The following is a 14642-nucleotide window of genomic DNA, read 5'->3' on the forward strand; positions in this document are numbered from 1 at the left end:
ACATTCTTTATTTCTAACATCACTTACCATTTACACTGCTAACACATTTCCTACCTGGGTGATTACTACGAATAACCTCCTAGCTGGGTTCTTCACCTCCAGCTACTCTCTCCTCACCTCTATTCCTTAGTTAGTGCAAGCATATTATTCTAGCTGAACAAGGGCAGCTTTAGGTCATATTAATCTCTTACTTATTTTCTTTGATGGTTCTCTCCTGCTTATCACATTAAGTAAAAACCTCTCAGCTCAGCATTAAAGGTTCCCATCAACATAGCCCTAACGTACCTGTCCACTGTATTTTCTCACGTCTTCCTTACTCTGACTCTGCCAAACTGTGCTCCTGTTTCTTGAACCTATTCTTTATGTCCCCCCTTGTACTTTTCCCACTCCATTTGCCTAGAAGGTCCCCTCCCTTTCCTTCATTTCTGCATAGTCATCATGCTCATCTTTCTAGCCCTGCCTAAATTCTGCCTCCAGCATGATGCTGTTTATTAATCATACCAACTGAATACTATTCTGCCTTCTTATTGTACCATGCACTCCCACAGAATTCTGATCTCTTCTTATCAATGGTAAGCTCCTTGAGAGCAATAACTGTTACTCCTCTCTGTCCCTCACACTACTAAGTACAGGGCATTTAAGATAAGAGGTAATAAATATTTGTTGAACTCAAACTCTGATACAGTTCTCCCTCTCCCTCCCTCTCTTGGAGAAGGAGGCTGGAGCATGGGCCGTAATACTGCTCAAGGCTGCCTCAGCAACAGGGGAGATGCTGCAGGCAGACACTTCCAATGGCAGTCTGCGGATGCACAGGCACTGCTGGAATCTGCTTCTGCCCTGAATCATCATGTCCTATAGTGATAAAGGGTGACTATGTCAGTGGATGGTCAAACTGTGGCCCCAACACATGCAGATTCCCAAAAGGGCTTCTATAATAAAAAGCTCCAGTGCACAGAAAGCCATGGGGTATAGGGTTGAGGAGGGGGCAAGTATTTTCATTTCTACAGCTTGCTGGCCTTTTGAACTGAGCCACGTAAAGAAGTGGCAAGTCTGGCATTTCTATTTTGCCTTATTTTCCCCAAAAGGCATACATTTTTATTAGTCACTCCTTATACTTTGGAGACATGCATTATACCTTTTTTTTTCCAAAGAAACCAGCCTTATCTAAAAGTCATGGAAGTCAGTAACTGTTTAGAAAACTGAATTTGCTTAAATGAAATGCTACCTTGTATGAGATCTCAAAGTTTTCACCACCCCAAATCTGGAGACCCGGGTCATAGAGACCCAATTCAAAGAAGAACTCTCGTTCAATGGCGAATAATCCTCCGGCCATGGCTGGGGACCTGAGAGAAAGAAACAATTCAGAAACAATTAAAAACAAACCTTAGTATCTTACAATACACATGCCTTTTGGAATACAGCCTAAATAATGCATAGAAAAGAAAAAACTGATGGCAAAACATTAAGAAATTATAAAACCTTCATAAAACAATCTATTCATTATTCCTTAATAAATTTACTACAATTTCCAAATGAAACAATTACATAGTTCATTAGAAATTAGAGCACTGCTCCATTTCGCCATTAGAGGGCATCTTGATATCTTTCTAGATTTAAAAATCAAGTTTTAGTTTTAGTAAAAAAAAATTCTCTCTTTCACTCCTAAAAACACTGAGCCATACAGCCGTGGCCTGCTAACTGTTCCTGCAGTGATTTATGAGTCATTCTGGGATGAACGAAACCATACACCATGGAAGTAGTCTGTCATTTTTTAATTTTATAGCTCAGGGACTTGCCAAATAAGGGTGTAGATCATTGTGGAACAGCCACAGTTCATTCAGAGTTTGCAAATATTGCACAGAAGTGACACAGGAGAATTAAACATAGCTATTTACTGTGTCAGAAGGTAGGAATGCAAAGGGGTGATTTGTGGGGCTTCCTGAAATGGGTTCTTGAATTTGGTACTTTTTAGGGAAAAAAGAAAAAAAAAATCTGGTAGCTTTTGAGGGACAAGTCACTCCCGCCATTGGGAGACGTGATAGCTGAAATAATTTTTTCATCCTGCTCCCTGTCCTCCATATAAACAATTAATTGTTAATGCATCACGATTCTTAAGTAGATTCCTCTATTAAGATACCTTCACCATCATCACACCTAACTTCCTATCTATCCCTAGTCCTACTGATTTCACCCTGAAAATATATCTTGAATCTGTCTCCTTTCCAACCTCACTGCCACCACTCTAGACCAAGCACCCGGCTTGGACTGCTGCAGCGTGTCCCTAACTTGTCTCCTTTACTCTACTCTGCCCTGTTCAAATCTAATCTCTCCCCAGCAGTCAGAGCAAACCCCTCAACGTGGGTCCTACGTGAGTCAGTCTCTCCCCACCCTCGAGGCTCACCTGGCCCCATTTCCCTAAATGAGGTCTTCACTGCTCTGCCCTCACCTTGAGAATGCCAAACTCCTTTCTGTCTCCGCACCTTCTCCCATGCCTTCTGTTGTCCTGAAACAACCCTCTTCCTTCTCCTTAGGGCTGTCCCTCAGCTTTGCGGTCTCAGCCGGCACGAGCTTCTTCAGGGACGCCTTCCCTGACTCTCCGTGGTGGATTAGGTTCTCTTTTCCAAAAGCCCCAAGCACCCCATACTTTTTCTCCATATTATCCAGAGTTATTTGCTATGTCTTTCTCGCTTACTATATTTTAAGTGCTATGGAAGAACACACTTTAAAAAATTTATCTCCAGAAAATAGTGTCTGGCACATTGTATAAGCACTCAATAAATATTTTTTGAGTGGATGTATAATGAGTTGAACAGTTTGATTCTCAATATGAAAGGAAAACCACTTTCAATGGAAAGTCATTCTTTTCATACATTTTCTTCATAAATAGACTGCCTAACTTAGTAAACAGCATTATTACATTTTTGGTTATTTTCAATGTCACATTTATTTTACTGTCATTTAAAATTACTCTAAAATAACTGTACATGATTTTTAAAACTATTCCTACTTATCTCAGTACATATTGAAAAATGTATCTTAACCTGAAAACCAGTGAGTTATTTTAAGGGAAAACTCCTTAAATTTTTTTATCTCACATTTAAAAATTTATTTTCTATCCCATAGAATTGGTAGATATATAAATGTAATCAGCATCCTCCTTTTTTTTCCCTACCAGCTGTGGATTCCTGACTATTTAGAATAAAAACTCCAAAATGAAGGTGTGAAAAGTATCAAATAAAGCTTAAAGTTCTATAATTTCCTTATGTTTGCCATTTCAGTAAGAAGTGCTATATCTTGACATCATGATATGCCCAAATCTCACCAGCATTTCCATGACATTGGAAGCACCTTCCTACCACAGAGCTCTCCCATGATCAGCAGTGTAACAGGGAGATAAAGACCAAAAGCAAAACCAGAAGATCAGAAAGATAAAGTTAGACACATTTAAGAAAAACCTAGACTAGCATTTGAGGCAAACATTTCATTTGGGGTCACTTTTTAAAAAGATATCAAAATGTTCCAATTAAAGAGCAGAAAAATAGAGTAGCATAAAATGTTTTATCTGAAGACCATAAGAAGGTTTAGTTTCCTTTTAATCAATGTTCCTCTGAGGATGAAGCAATAAAGGGCTCTATGTAACATTTCCCAAAGTCAGTCATGTATTTTTATTCATCAGATTTAACTGAGACAAGATTAGTATTTCAGAGCTAGCATATAAAACAAAAGGGAGACAAAACCAAAAATCTCTTGCCAGTGCCTTTTACTGTTAATAAGACAACCAAGGCATCAAAGTGAAAACAAAAGTCTTGGATTTTAAGTAATTTATTTTAAATTTATAGAATGACTTTATTGTCAAAAGAATAAAATCTGATGTCTAATCTAATAGGTCAGGATAGCAAAGATTCTTTGTTTTTCACTTGTGCTTGGAACTAACGCCACAGAACACGGTTTTTTTCCCCCAATGAAAAAGTGTAATTCTCAGTAGCGGCGTGCATTAGGGTAGAAGCAATTACAAAGAAGCAAATGTGAATTCAAAGCTCTGAAATGGTCAGTGCAAGGAAAGAAGCCTTTCAAAATCTGAGACAGCATCTACCGTTCAGTAACATTTTCGCTTAGCAGCAGGTTAGTATGTTAGCAGCTACTGGAGGAAAGGGAAATCTGTAAGTCATTAGTGATTACCGATACGGCTCGGTTTTTGTCTTTCTCTTTGTCTTCTCCTGACGGGTCAGAGGCACCCTTTTCCAGAGCATACTCCAGTCCCACGCTCCTCGGGCATACCCATCTTCATCACCACCCCCTTGAGGCACAATCTCATATGTGTTGCCGTTTATGACATCTATAATTGGCACAGTGCAAACGGTTCTGTGTTGGGTTGATGATGGCAGCAAAGATGAAATGGAGGGGTATGGGTAGGCCCACGGGTTTTTACGAATTCATGAGGGAGGAAAAGAAAAAGGACTTAGATAAACAAACATTCAATGTAAGAAAGTAAGGTAACAATCTTTACCGATAGGGCTCAGTTTTATGCTTTCTTTTGGCCTTTTCCTTGTGGCTTAGAGGAATACGTTTCCATAGCAAGCTCCAGTCCCAGGCCCCTCTGGCAAAGCCATCTTCATCCCCACCTTGCTGGGGCTCAATGGAATAATCATCCCCATCTATGTAATCTATTAGAGGCACAGTACACGCAGTTCTGAAACATTCACAGAAAATGAAAACGCATTTAAGAACCCAAGGCTGACTACTTCAGCCTGCCTAACTACATTACCTCTACTTGTTGTTTCTTCTTTGTCTTTGCATTAGGGGACCTTAATACCCAATAAGTAAATGACTGCCCATAAAAGTCAAGGAGCCTGTATTTGTAAGGGGGCTTTTCTCTAGGCTTCCAGATAAAAAGCCATGTCACCGAGCTTTATAGTGGTTTCTCCTGTTCATTTTGGTGTCCTACAGGCAATTTTCTCTTGACAATTTTGCATCCTTTATGATATTTTTCTACCTATTATTTTCCCTCCTTATTGCCTATTAAGTACATGAGTGTGTCTGTGGGTGTGCACAGGCAGGCAGCACTTGCCACTGTTAGCAGCTTTCTCAACTTCTTGTTGCTTTCTAGTTCTTCAGAAGCAGTTATTAAGAAAATGTGTTTCAATACTTTTACTTGATCTTCTTTGCGTCTCCCTTTTATTACATAAAATAGCCTTTCTTGCAAAAAAAAAGTATAGTATCCTTGCTTTTTAATAAACAAACAAGCAAAAAATTCCCCAAACCTGAGAATGTGGAGTGAAAAACTCCTTTGTATTTGGGCTCCATGAAAACGCTGGAACTACAACATTACAAAGATAATCTGGTCCCTGCTTGCTTCACTGCTCATTTGATCAGGAAGGATTTTAAAATGCATTTCTTAAAATGGAGACTGCAGTTTTTCATAATCATGCTAAGGTGTTTTTGGATGTTTAGAAACCAAGAAGAAGGAAAAAAGCTGTGGGTGCAGCACTTGTGTATGGCGGAAGTAGGCCTGAATCCCCCAGGGCTGGAACTCCCCTGGAGCAGGGCAAGGTCACTGGGGTTCCGTGGGCTCACCACAGGGCTCCCAGGAAAACCACGTCCTTACTGCCCTAAAGGTCACCCAAAGAGGGAAAGGTCAGATTCATCTTTCTTCACTTCTTATCATTCTCACATTCTGAAATGAGTGGTGGAAAGTAAAGCATCCCTAGAAAGATCTAGTCAATAATTTATTTCCTATCTGACTTGGGGAAAATTACTTAATTTTTCTAAGCCTCAGCATCCTCTTCAGCAAGATAGTGCTAGTAATATCTATCTTGCAGGGTTGCTATGAGGATTAAATCAGATAGCATGCGAGAAATGTTTTTAAACAACATCAGATCCTCTGATGGCGGCTACACTGGAGGCAAGCAGGTAGTTCTTCCTTTGACTCGGATTCGCTACAGTGACATGTTTTATTTTCCAAGATTGTGAAACAGAATTCTGGACTAGAAGCACAGAGACTTCTGGATCTAGGAGACTGATTCTGCCTTCTATTGTTTTAGAGATTTCCAGAAACTACCTGGTGGTCATCATATTTCCATAGAATATGGGTTCCACAGAACCTACTATGATAAAGTTTTACTTTCTTAAAATATTTGGGAAAGAACAAATCAAATATCCACTCAAGTCAGATTGCCCAAATCCTGTGTAATTTTACTAGCTGTCTATTTTTAATTTTTAAAGTTTCTATAGGAACCCAAAGATCTGACAAAACAGCTAGTCCTTATTACCTAATCATATAAAAGGGCATTAAAAAACCAAGGCTCTAATTTTAAAGCATGCTCTTTCAAGTCTTTAGATCCCTTACCCTGGTGTGAAGGGGCAGTTACTATTACTCTTAGAGAAAGTTTCTGGAGACAGAGTCGGTGTCTTCAACAACCCAAACTGCAAGGTGTTCTAGAATGAGACGCCATGGACTTATCCCAAATGCCTGAGTGCCCACATGGGAGTCAGCCCTAAGCATCAGCTCAGCTCTACCCAAGCACAGGACCGACTAGCTCAACGGTGACACCGGCCACACAAAACCTGAGGCACTGAACAGAACTGGAATCAGAAGAATGTGGATATTATTTGTCCTTCTGGAAGGAGATTTAGTTTTCAATCAGGAAAGAAAAAAAAAGCAAGGGAATGTTACCTGTCCTTAGATATGGGAGCTACAAGTGGTGCATACCAGTTAACTGCCACCTCACAATGAGCATCAAGATATATCAAAACCTTAAAAAGAGAAAGGCAGGGTGAAAGAATACTCCTCACATACGGTACATCATATATCATACACAATTTAAAATGAGTTGCTAATAAAAATTAGTATTATAATCAATTCTAAGGCATAAGTTATCTAAAGATCACATGCTCATTCCTATTTTTAAAAAGCCTGAAGGGTGATTAAAAGGGTATATGGTCTTTTAGTTCCCAAATCCAAATGTTTCCTACCTGTCCAAGTTTAGCCTTCTGAGCGCCAATACTTCGTGCTTGAATTAAACCTTCTCGTCTTTCATTTCGAAATAACTTCACTAGGCCATTCCACAGCTTAATATAGTCTTCCAGCTTTTCTTTTAAGTGTTCTATGAATAACAGAAATTCAATCAACATTCTAAGTTAAATCTGTGTATATAAATTAATTAAACTATTACCTTCCTAAGACACAGGTTTCGGCAAACAATAATTTTACATAGATCAGATGGAGTGTTTAATCTACAAAGAAGTAAGGTGAAGCCGTGCTATTTAAGTTAGATTTTGAGCTTGAAATGCCTATAAAGAACTGGTTAGCCTAAGAATTATCAAACATCTCTCTAAACATTAAATTGAGTGAAGACTGTGCCAACTGACAGTTGAGACTCTAAGAAATGTTAGTTTTTTTTTTTAAGTTCATGTGTTATCAAATCTAAATGTGTTCAAGCCAGCATCTTTCTTCTGGCAGAAGCAATGGTTAAGGATTTCTGGAATGCACTGTCCATCAATAACAGTATGTGGCTTCACTGGAACCCCCCATGATAAAGTTTTACTTTCTTAAAATATTTGGGAAAGAACAAATCAAATATCCACTCAAGTCAGATTGCCCAAATCCTGTGTAATTTTACTGAGGAGATGATTTTTAAGGTTGCTTTGATATTGGGAAAGCTAACTACAGGACAAACAGGTTGTTGGTTTGTGGGTCATCTTTCCCCAGCATTGAAGTCATACACGCAGCCTTGGTATGACGAGTGTGGATCCATCAAACTGGCTGATACCAATAGAAAGATATCATTTTCTCTGTAGTTGAAGCACTGTCAGGTCAATACATACTAAAAAAAATTTTCTTTTTTTTGCAACTTGGGAGAGGAAATTTTGTTTTATAAAAATCAGACATGTTTGCCAAAGTTTCCTCTTGGCCTCTTGTTGCATGAGAATAGCTTTTGTTTATATCACTGTGAGCCCATGAACTTGGCTCATTGCAGCTGTAACTAGCTCCTGGTGACTTCAGGGATGCTTTTCAGGACACAAAAATTATTACGAAATCGTTAAAAAAAAATTTGGCCTATGAATAGAAAAACAGAAAAAACAAAACAAACCAAAAAACCCCAGCTGTATTTAGAGAAGAGCAAGTGGTTAACACATTACTCATTCCTAGGGAGCCTGTTACTAGCAAGACACCCACACACGGGCATTCAGAATTGAGAAGAAAAAGGTTTTCCTTTTTCTACTATGGCACCCAGTTTTAATGAGTATTATAAATTGAATTCTCGTGATGAATTATATTTTCCCCCCAGAAAATTTTTCCCTTCAAGTTAAGAGGGCTCCTACCTTCTCATTTTCACTTTGGTACAGTACTAAGTTACTTTTTCAGTGCCCTTTCTGTATTCTAGCGGGCGCTTGTCTCTTGGCTGTGCAGCCTAACTAAATGTTTATGGCCAGAAACAGACTCGAGGCTTGCTCTTCCCGTTCCAGGCCGGGATTAAGAGGAGCCCGAGGGCGTGGGCTTGTGGCTTGTTTGGGCAGATCCTGGTGGGTGAAATAGTCGCCTCCTCTCCTGGGGCACTGACCATCCTCCCCGCCCACTGGTACCAGGTTGGGCCGGGTGGCTCGCTGGGGACAGCGGGATGGGGGTGGAAGGGACCCGGCCCCCGTGAGCAGGAGAGCTGAGAGTGGCCTGGGCACCCATGTCTCCCTAGGCCCGGCCCAGACCCAGGCGGTCAGAGACCAGGCCGCTCGGCAGCGTGGGGCTGAGCAAAGGAGAGGCTGCGGCCGGGGCTGCTGGCAGGGCAAGTGCCATGTGGAGGGGAGCCTTTGGGGCTGTAGCGGGGCTGCCCTCTCCCGGCCCTCCCCAGCCCGGGGCTGCAGGACCGCGCTCTGTTACAGGCCCAGTCTCCTTTAGGGAGGACGCTGTGACCCCCAGAAACCCCAGCCTTACGAACCCCAGTTATCGTCTGTTCCTCTGGGAGGCTTTACACCAGCTTCGTCTTTATGAGAAAGACTGTGCTAACATTTTACTTTCTTAAAACAGTTGGAAAAGAAAAAATCACATTTTCACTCAAGTCAGATGACCCAAACACTGTATGATTTTACTAGGACTGACAGATTTTATGGTTGTTTTGAACTTGGGAAAGTACTTGTGGTACTTCTGTTCAAGGGTAATCAACCCCGCTGCGCACTCTCAGCTAAGCAGACCCCGGGTGGGACTGCCTCCATGTTATAGTACAAGAGACTGAACATCTGCTACTTCTAACAGGAGCAGTGATCATAAAAACGTAAAAGTAAAATGGACAAAATGTCCACAACTGTCCAAAATTCAGTTCTCCTTTTCTTGGGTCAAGAAGTTCTTTTAGGTGGTTGTTTTTTGGTTTATCGCCACTATTTTATTTTATTTATTTTTTTAGCATACTTTCAGCTTTTACTTGTATTCATAACATTGAGATCTTAAAATCAGTATAATCAGGTGCCCGGGTGGAACGCTCGCCTTCCATGCGAGAGACCCGGGTTTGATTCCCAGGCCATGCACCCCCCAAAAAAGAAAAAAATAATTAAGATCAGTATAATCCTAGACAGGGGATTTCTCGAAGTTATTTTGTAGATTCAGATTTTTCTAAATCTAAAATATTGTGCATACCAATAACATCACTTTAAAACATATTTTCAAATATTTGTTGTAAGAGAGACAGGAATAATATTCTTAGAAAAAACATCCCTGTCATAGAAAATTGCTGCCAAGTTAAGATGTCTAAGTTAATGCTTCTGATGTGACTGAAATTTTGAAGCTATATATTCTCTAGTGTAATTAAAAGCGATTAGTTGAAAAAAAAAAGTGATTAGTTGCACAAGGAGCAGCGGAAGAGGACAAGACACCCATGCGAATACTTCTTCATGTTAACACTTGTACAAGCTCAAGATTCTGTCATGCCCTTACAAACACAGCAGAGCTTAACTAGTCATTGAGCCTGTAAGAGCTCTAAATCAAGTGTGGAGGAAGCTTTTATAAAGTCACAAAATTTTGAACTGTCTTTCCTGCTACCCATGATCTGTCTTTACTTCTAACATTACATTTAGCACCATAGTACACAAAGATTCTCTTAAAATGTGTTTGTTGAAATGCAAATATATCCTGTTGTTACTCCTGAGTGGTCTGAGCTCTTTGGTCAGTTTTCAAAGGTTTCAATTCACTTTTGTGAACAATCAAGGAAGAATAAATAAATATCCAGGCTTGCGTTTTAGCAGGGCAATTATATTTTTATTTAGTAGGCTGATTTGGGGTCTGAACTGTAGCATTTTCTATCTTTTGACACTTGTGCCGTTTAGCAGATATATTCAGCTTACAATAATTTATCTATTTAAAGGAAAAAATTTAAATTAACTTAAGAAACCCCCACTTATCTTAAAAACCACTGCTCAATTTCTCTCTTGCCAAGTGGAACCAAGACTAACCAGTGCCTCCCTAAATGCTGGATTAGCTGGCTCCTTAAAAAGAATAAAAAATAAAACAGATATTTTCCTTTTATTCAATATCCTAAATCAAATTTAGAATAACATAAGCTTTAACAGATGCTTCCAATTATAAATAAAAATAGCCCATGGTTCTTGGTCAAATTCAATACTCGCATCATCATTCAAATGCAAAATACAGATATGAAATAGGTCTGTGGATTTCAGTTGAACAAGTTATGGATGGCCCTTCAGGTAGTGTCATGATGTACATGCAATTGCATTTTCAGTCTTTTAATAAATTACCTCTATGACTCAACTTTTTATAAAATTTATAAGGGCCAAAGAATTGGTTTAGGTAAGGTAGTGGTTAAATACACAGACTTAGGAGCCTGTGGATTTGGACCTGGCTGTGTATTACTAACTCTCTGACTGACGGCAAGCTCATTCACAGCTCATGCACAGCTTCATATGTAGAATGGAGATGATAATATTCACTGCAGAGGGTCACTGTCAGGATTAAACAAAGCAATTCATAGACGACGCTTGGTACACTGCCAACTTGTTTTAAAAACTATCAGTAGACATTAACTTTTAATTTTTAAAGACTACTAATGTTGAGATCACATTTTTTTCAATTACTGATAATTAACTTATTTCATAGATAAAATGTTCATTGTATAGCCATTACCTTTATTACTGAAGTCATCAATTAACACAATTTCTGCTAAATATCTTCTCGGAGTCCTTTTAATTACACTGTGGACTGTCCTCATGAGGGTGGACCACCCTTCATTATGGAAGACGATGACAACGCTGGACGTCAGCAGGTTTTCATCGTAATGCCAATACTTGCATCTGCAAAGGAAAACATCATCCTATTTACTTAGGGGAAGCCTGTTGGTTACAAACTTATTACGACTGTTTTCTGAATGGATTAAATATAATTGACTTAACTAAGGTAAGTGAATGAAATACAACCATTTATATTCAACAAAAACACAAGATGTAAGAGAGAAAGTGCTATGAGATGCAGATACTCCCAAACAAAGCTAGCTCCTAACCAACAGGTATTTGTTTTATAAAGAGAACCAATTCATGAATTTATGACCCTCAGCTGGGGATGCTTAAGATATTACAGCTATCAGTTTTGCTATTTTCTCATGACGTATATCTTCATTTTCTTTTTTGAAACTTGAGGGTTTTTTTTTTTGGTGCAAGGAAGTTATTTTGCTTGCTGTGAATAGACACCATATAACTATGTTTGAAAGCTGCCCTGTTCTAAATGAGTTACACTATTTAGGGGAAAAAAAAAAGTAAATGGGCTGAACTGTGGCATAAACAATGTTCTAATATAGCTTATAGCTATTAGATTGAGTAAAGAAAGATATTTAGCTGTTCTACACAAAAGTATTTGAAACAATCATTACAGGAATGAAGTTGCCAGAAACCTTTTCCTAATGGGAAAGAAACCCAAGACAGGGCCTGATAAAGACACAAGGGAAGTTTCAGTGCATTTCACAGAAGCATTAATATATAAAATAAATAATATAATAATATAAATATATCTATATATTTTTTCTGTTTGGCTACAGGAGAGGAGTGAGATGTTCAGGAGCAGATTTTCACAGCTAGCAATTGCAGCCTATCATCTTGTCCTTGATAAATTGAAGGGAAAGTTTTTTTTTATACCAAGGCTTTTCATGAAGCAGCAAATAAAATTGTACCAAAGACTGAATTAAATTTAAAACCAAGATACATAAAAACAATAATTAGCATTACTAGCTCAATAACTTTTACCAGCATGTAGAACAGTAACCACATCTAGAATAGGGTCTGGCCCAATAAAAAGGGAAACACCCTTCCTCCAGGTACTCCTTTTCCTTTCAAACCTGGTCTGAGCCGTCTATGTTTTAGAGGTTGTTATAATAGAAAAGCAGACGGAGTTTTTTTTTTTTTAACAGTTTTATTCACATACCATCCTATGTGTATAGTCAATTGCTCTTTTTTAAATGTTTTTATTGACAAATCTTCACACATACACAGTCCATACATGGTATATAATCTGTGGCTCACAATCTCATCACACAGTTGTGTTTTCAGCACCACGAATAGACATTTTTTAGAAAATTTATATCACTCCAGAAAACAAGAAATTAAAAGGAAAAAGAAAAAACTCATGCATCTCATATCCCTTACTCCTCCCTCTCACTGACCACTAATATTGCCATCTACCAAATTTATTTTACCCTTTATCCCCCCTACTGTTTATTTTTTTCATTTTTTTTATTCATCTGTCCATACCCTGGACAAAAAGAGCAGCAGACTTTTTACAATCACACAGAGACTGAGTTTGTAACTTATTTCATCTTACTATACCTAACACTTTCTCATTAAAAAATAGGTATTAAGGGGATGCAAGGGTCGTTCAGTGGTAGAATTCTTGCCTGCTGTGCAGGAGACCCGGGTTTGATTCCCGGTGCATGTACTTCCAAAAGACAAACAAACAAGCAAGCAAAGAAAGAAAAAACAAACACACACAAATTTAACAAATGGTGCTGCATAACAGGATACTCACATGGAAAAAGAATGAAGTGTGATCCCTGCCATACAGCATAACAAAAAAATAAAATAGGTATTAAACACTTACTATATATCATGCTCTGAGCTGGGTGCCTGAACCACGACAGCCAACAAGACAGACACCGTCTCCGGCCGTATGAAGCCCACAGTCTTACAGGGGGAGAGACATGGAGCAAAATCTTTGTACTTCCCCTGAGTGTGTCAGTGTAGAAGCAGGGAGCACATGACAGGTAGGCCTCAGCTGCAAGTTTTGTGGTCACAGGGGCCTCCTAGAGCCAGTGATGTGAAAGGTCATACCAGATGGGTGATAAAAAAAAGTACTGAGACCAAAGAAGTGGGGAGGGAACAGATCATTAAAATATAAAAACTATACAAGTTAAGGAGGAAAAGTTACAAAGAAAGGCATTTGAAGAATAATAGCAAATTACAGCATATACTTATATACCAGGCATTACTCTATTTACTTTACTTACATTGACCAATACCACTTTGAGGTTGGTACCCTATTAATACCCATTGTACAGATGAGGAGACCGAGGCACAGACAGGAATGATTTGCACAAGATTATAAAGCTAGTAAGTAATGAAGCCAGGAAATAAACCCAGGCTGTCTTGAGTTTATAAAAATAGTGATGAGGCTAAATATAAAACAAAAGAAAACGAATTCTAGCTTAGGCTGTGTATGAAAGGCTAAGAACTGATCTGAGGTCTAAGACTAGATATGGACGTTAATCCACCCAGCGAACACCAGGCCCTCAGAGAGCACTGCCCCGCAGCAGGAGCACTCCTCCTTCCCCTTCTTCCCTGCCCTTCCACCCGGTGACCACTGGAGGAATGAGGAAGGGCCGGTGGGGTATGGCATCCTTCAGCATCAGGTTAAACAAAGAAGGCTTTCAAGTGGAGCTCAGAGTCCGAGGGCCCGAGTGCTCTTTCAGAATAATAAATGCAAAAACACAGCAGGAGAGGAATGTAGATCTTGTAAGAAGATGGGTGTTTCTGGAGAGCACTGACCCAGACCGAGAAAGTATGTTTACCTTGACACAGGCAGGGCCAATAGACTAAAAAGCCACCTAACCATAAGCCAGAGGGAGACCTGGGCCACCTTTCTCATCCTCTGCCTCTCACCACCGGGCTCTGAGCTGTAGCTCTCGGCAGGGCAGATGACAGTTCTGACTCACGGCAGACCCGGCACTGCTGAAGACGGTACCTGGCTGAAGGGAAAAGTTTTTAAAAAATTGAAGATAGTGGAAATTAAAGAAGACTCAAATATTCGCAAAGTTAATACATCATGTTCTTGGATTGAAAGACTCAATATTGTAAAGATAGTAGTTCTCCCCAAAGTTATCCAGTGCAATCTCTCTTTTTTTTTTTTTACATGGGCAGGAACCGGGAATCGAACCCGGGTCCTCTGGCATGGCAGGCAAGCATTCTTGCCTGCTGAGCCACCGTGGCCCACCCTATCCAGTGCAATCTTAATTGAAATCCTTGTACTTTTTTTAAAAATGGAAATTGATAAGTTGACTAAATTCTATATGAAATCATGCAAAGAAGAGCCAAGGGCAGTGAAAGTCATCGTGAAGAAAATCAAACTGGAGGACTTTACCAAATATTCGGATTATAAAAGC

General features: G+C 39.4%; 1 protein-coding gene across 5 annotated transcripts in view; it reads right to left on the bottom strand.

Annotated features, from left to right (window-relative positions):
- The window catches only part of GALNT7 (polypeptide N-acetylgalactosaminyltransferase 7), a 134402-nt gene that overhangs the window by 15572 nt on the left and 104188 nt on the right, over nucleotides 1-14642 (bottom strand). For 4 of the 5 annotated variants that reach the window (XM_077144309.1, XM_077144306.1, XM_077144311.1 and 1 more), the window contains exons 3-7: nucleotides 11126-11292; nucleotides 6973-7103; nucleotides 6674-6753; nucleotides 4180-4362; nucleotides 1226-1343 (exon numbers count right to left, since the gene is read on the bottom strand). In XM_077144309.1, the coding sequence (XP_077000424.1) occupies nucleotides 1226-1343; nucleotides 4180-4362; nucleotides 6674-6753; nucleotides 6973-7103; nucleotides 11126-11292 (679 nt within the window). Of the gene's footprint in view, nucleotides 1-1225; nucleotides 1344-4179; nucleotides 4363-4507; nucleotides 4691-6673; nucleotides 6754-6972; nucleotides 7104-11125; nucleotides 11293-14642 lie in introns of all 5 variants that reach the window. The other variant, XM_077144307.1, reaches the window with a different exon arrangement.

This window comes from Tamandua tetradactyla, chromosome 26, assembly GCF_023851605.1.
Source record: "Tamandua tetradactyla isolate mTamTet1 chromosome 26, mTamTet1.pri, whole genome shotgun sequence".
NCBI lineage: Eukaryota > Metazoa > Chordata > Mammalia > Pilosa > Myrmecophagidae > Tamandua > Tamandua tetradactyla.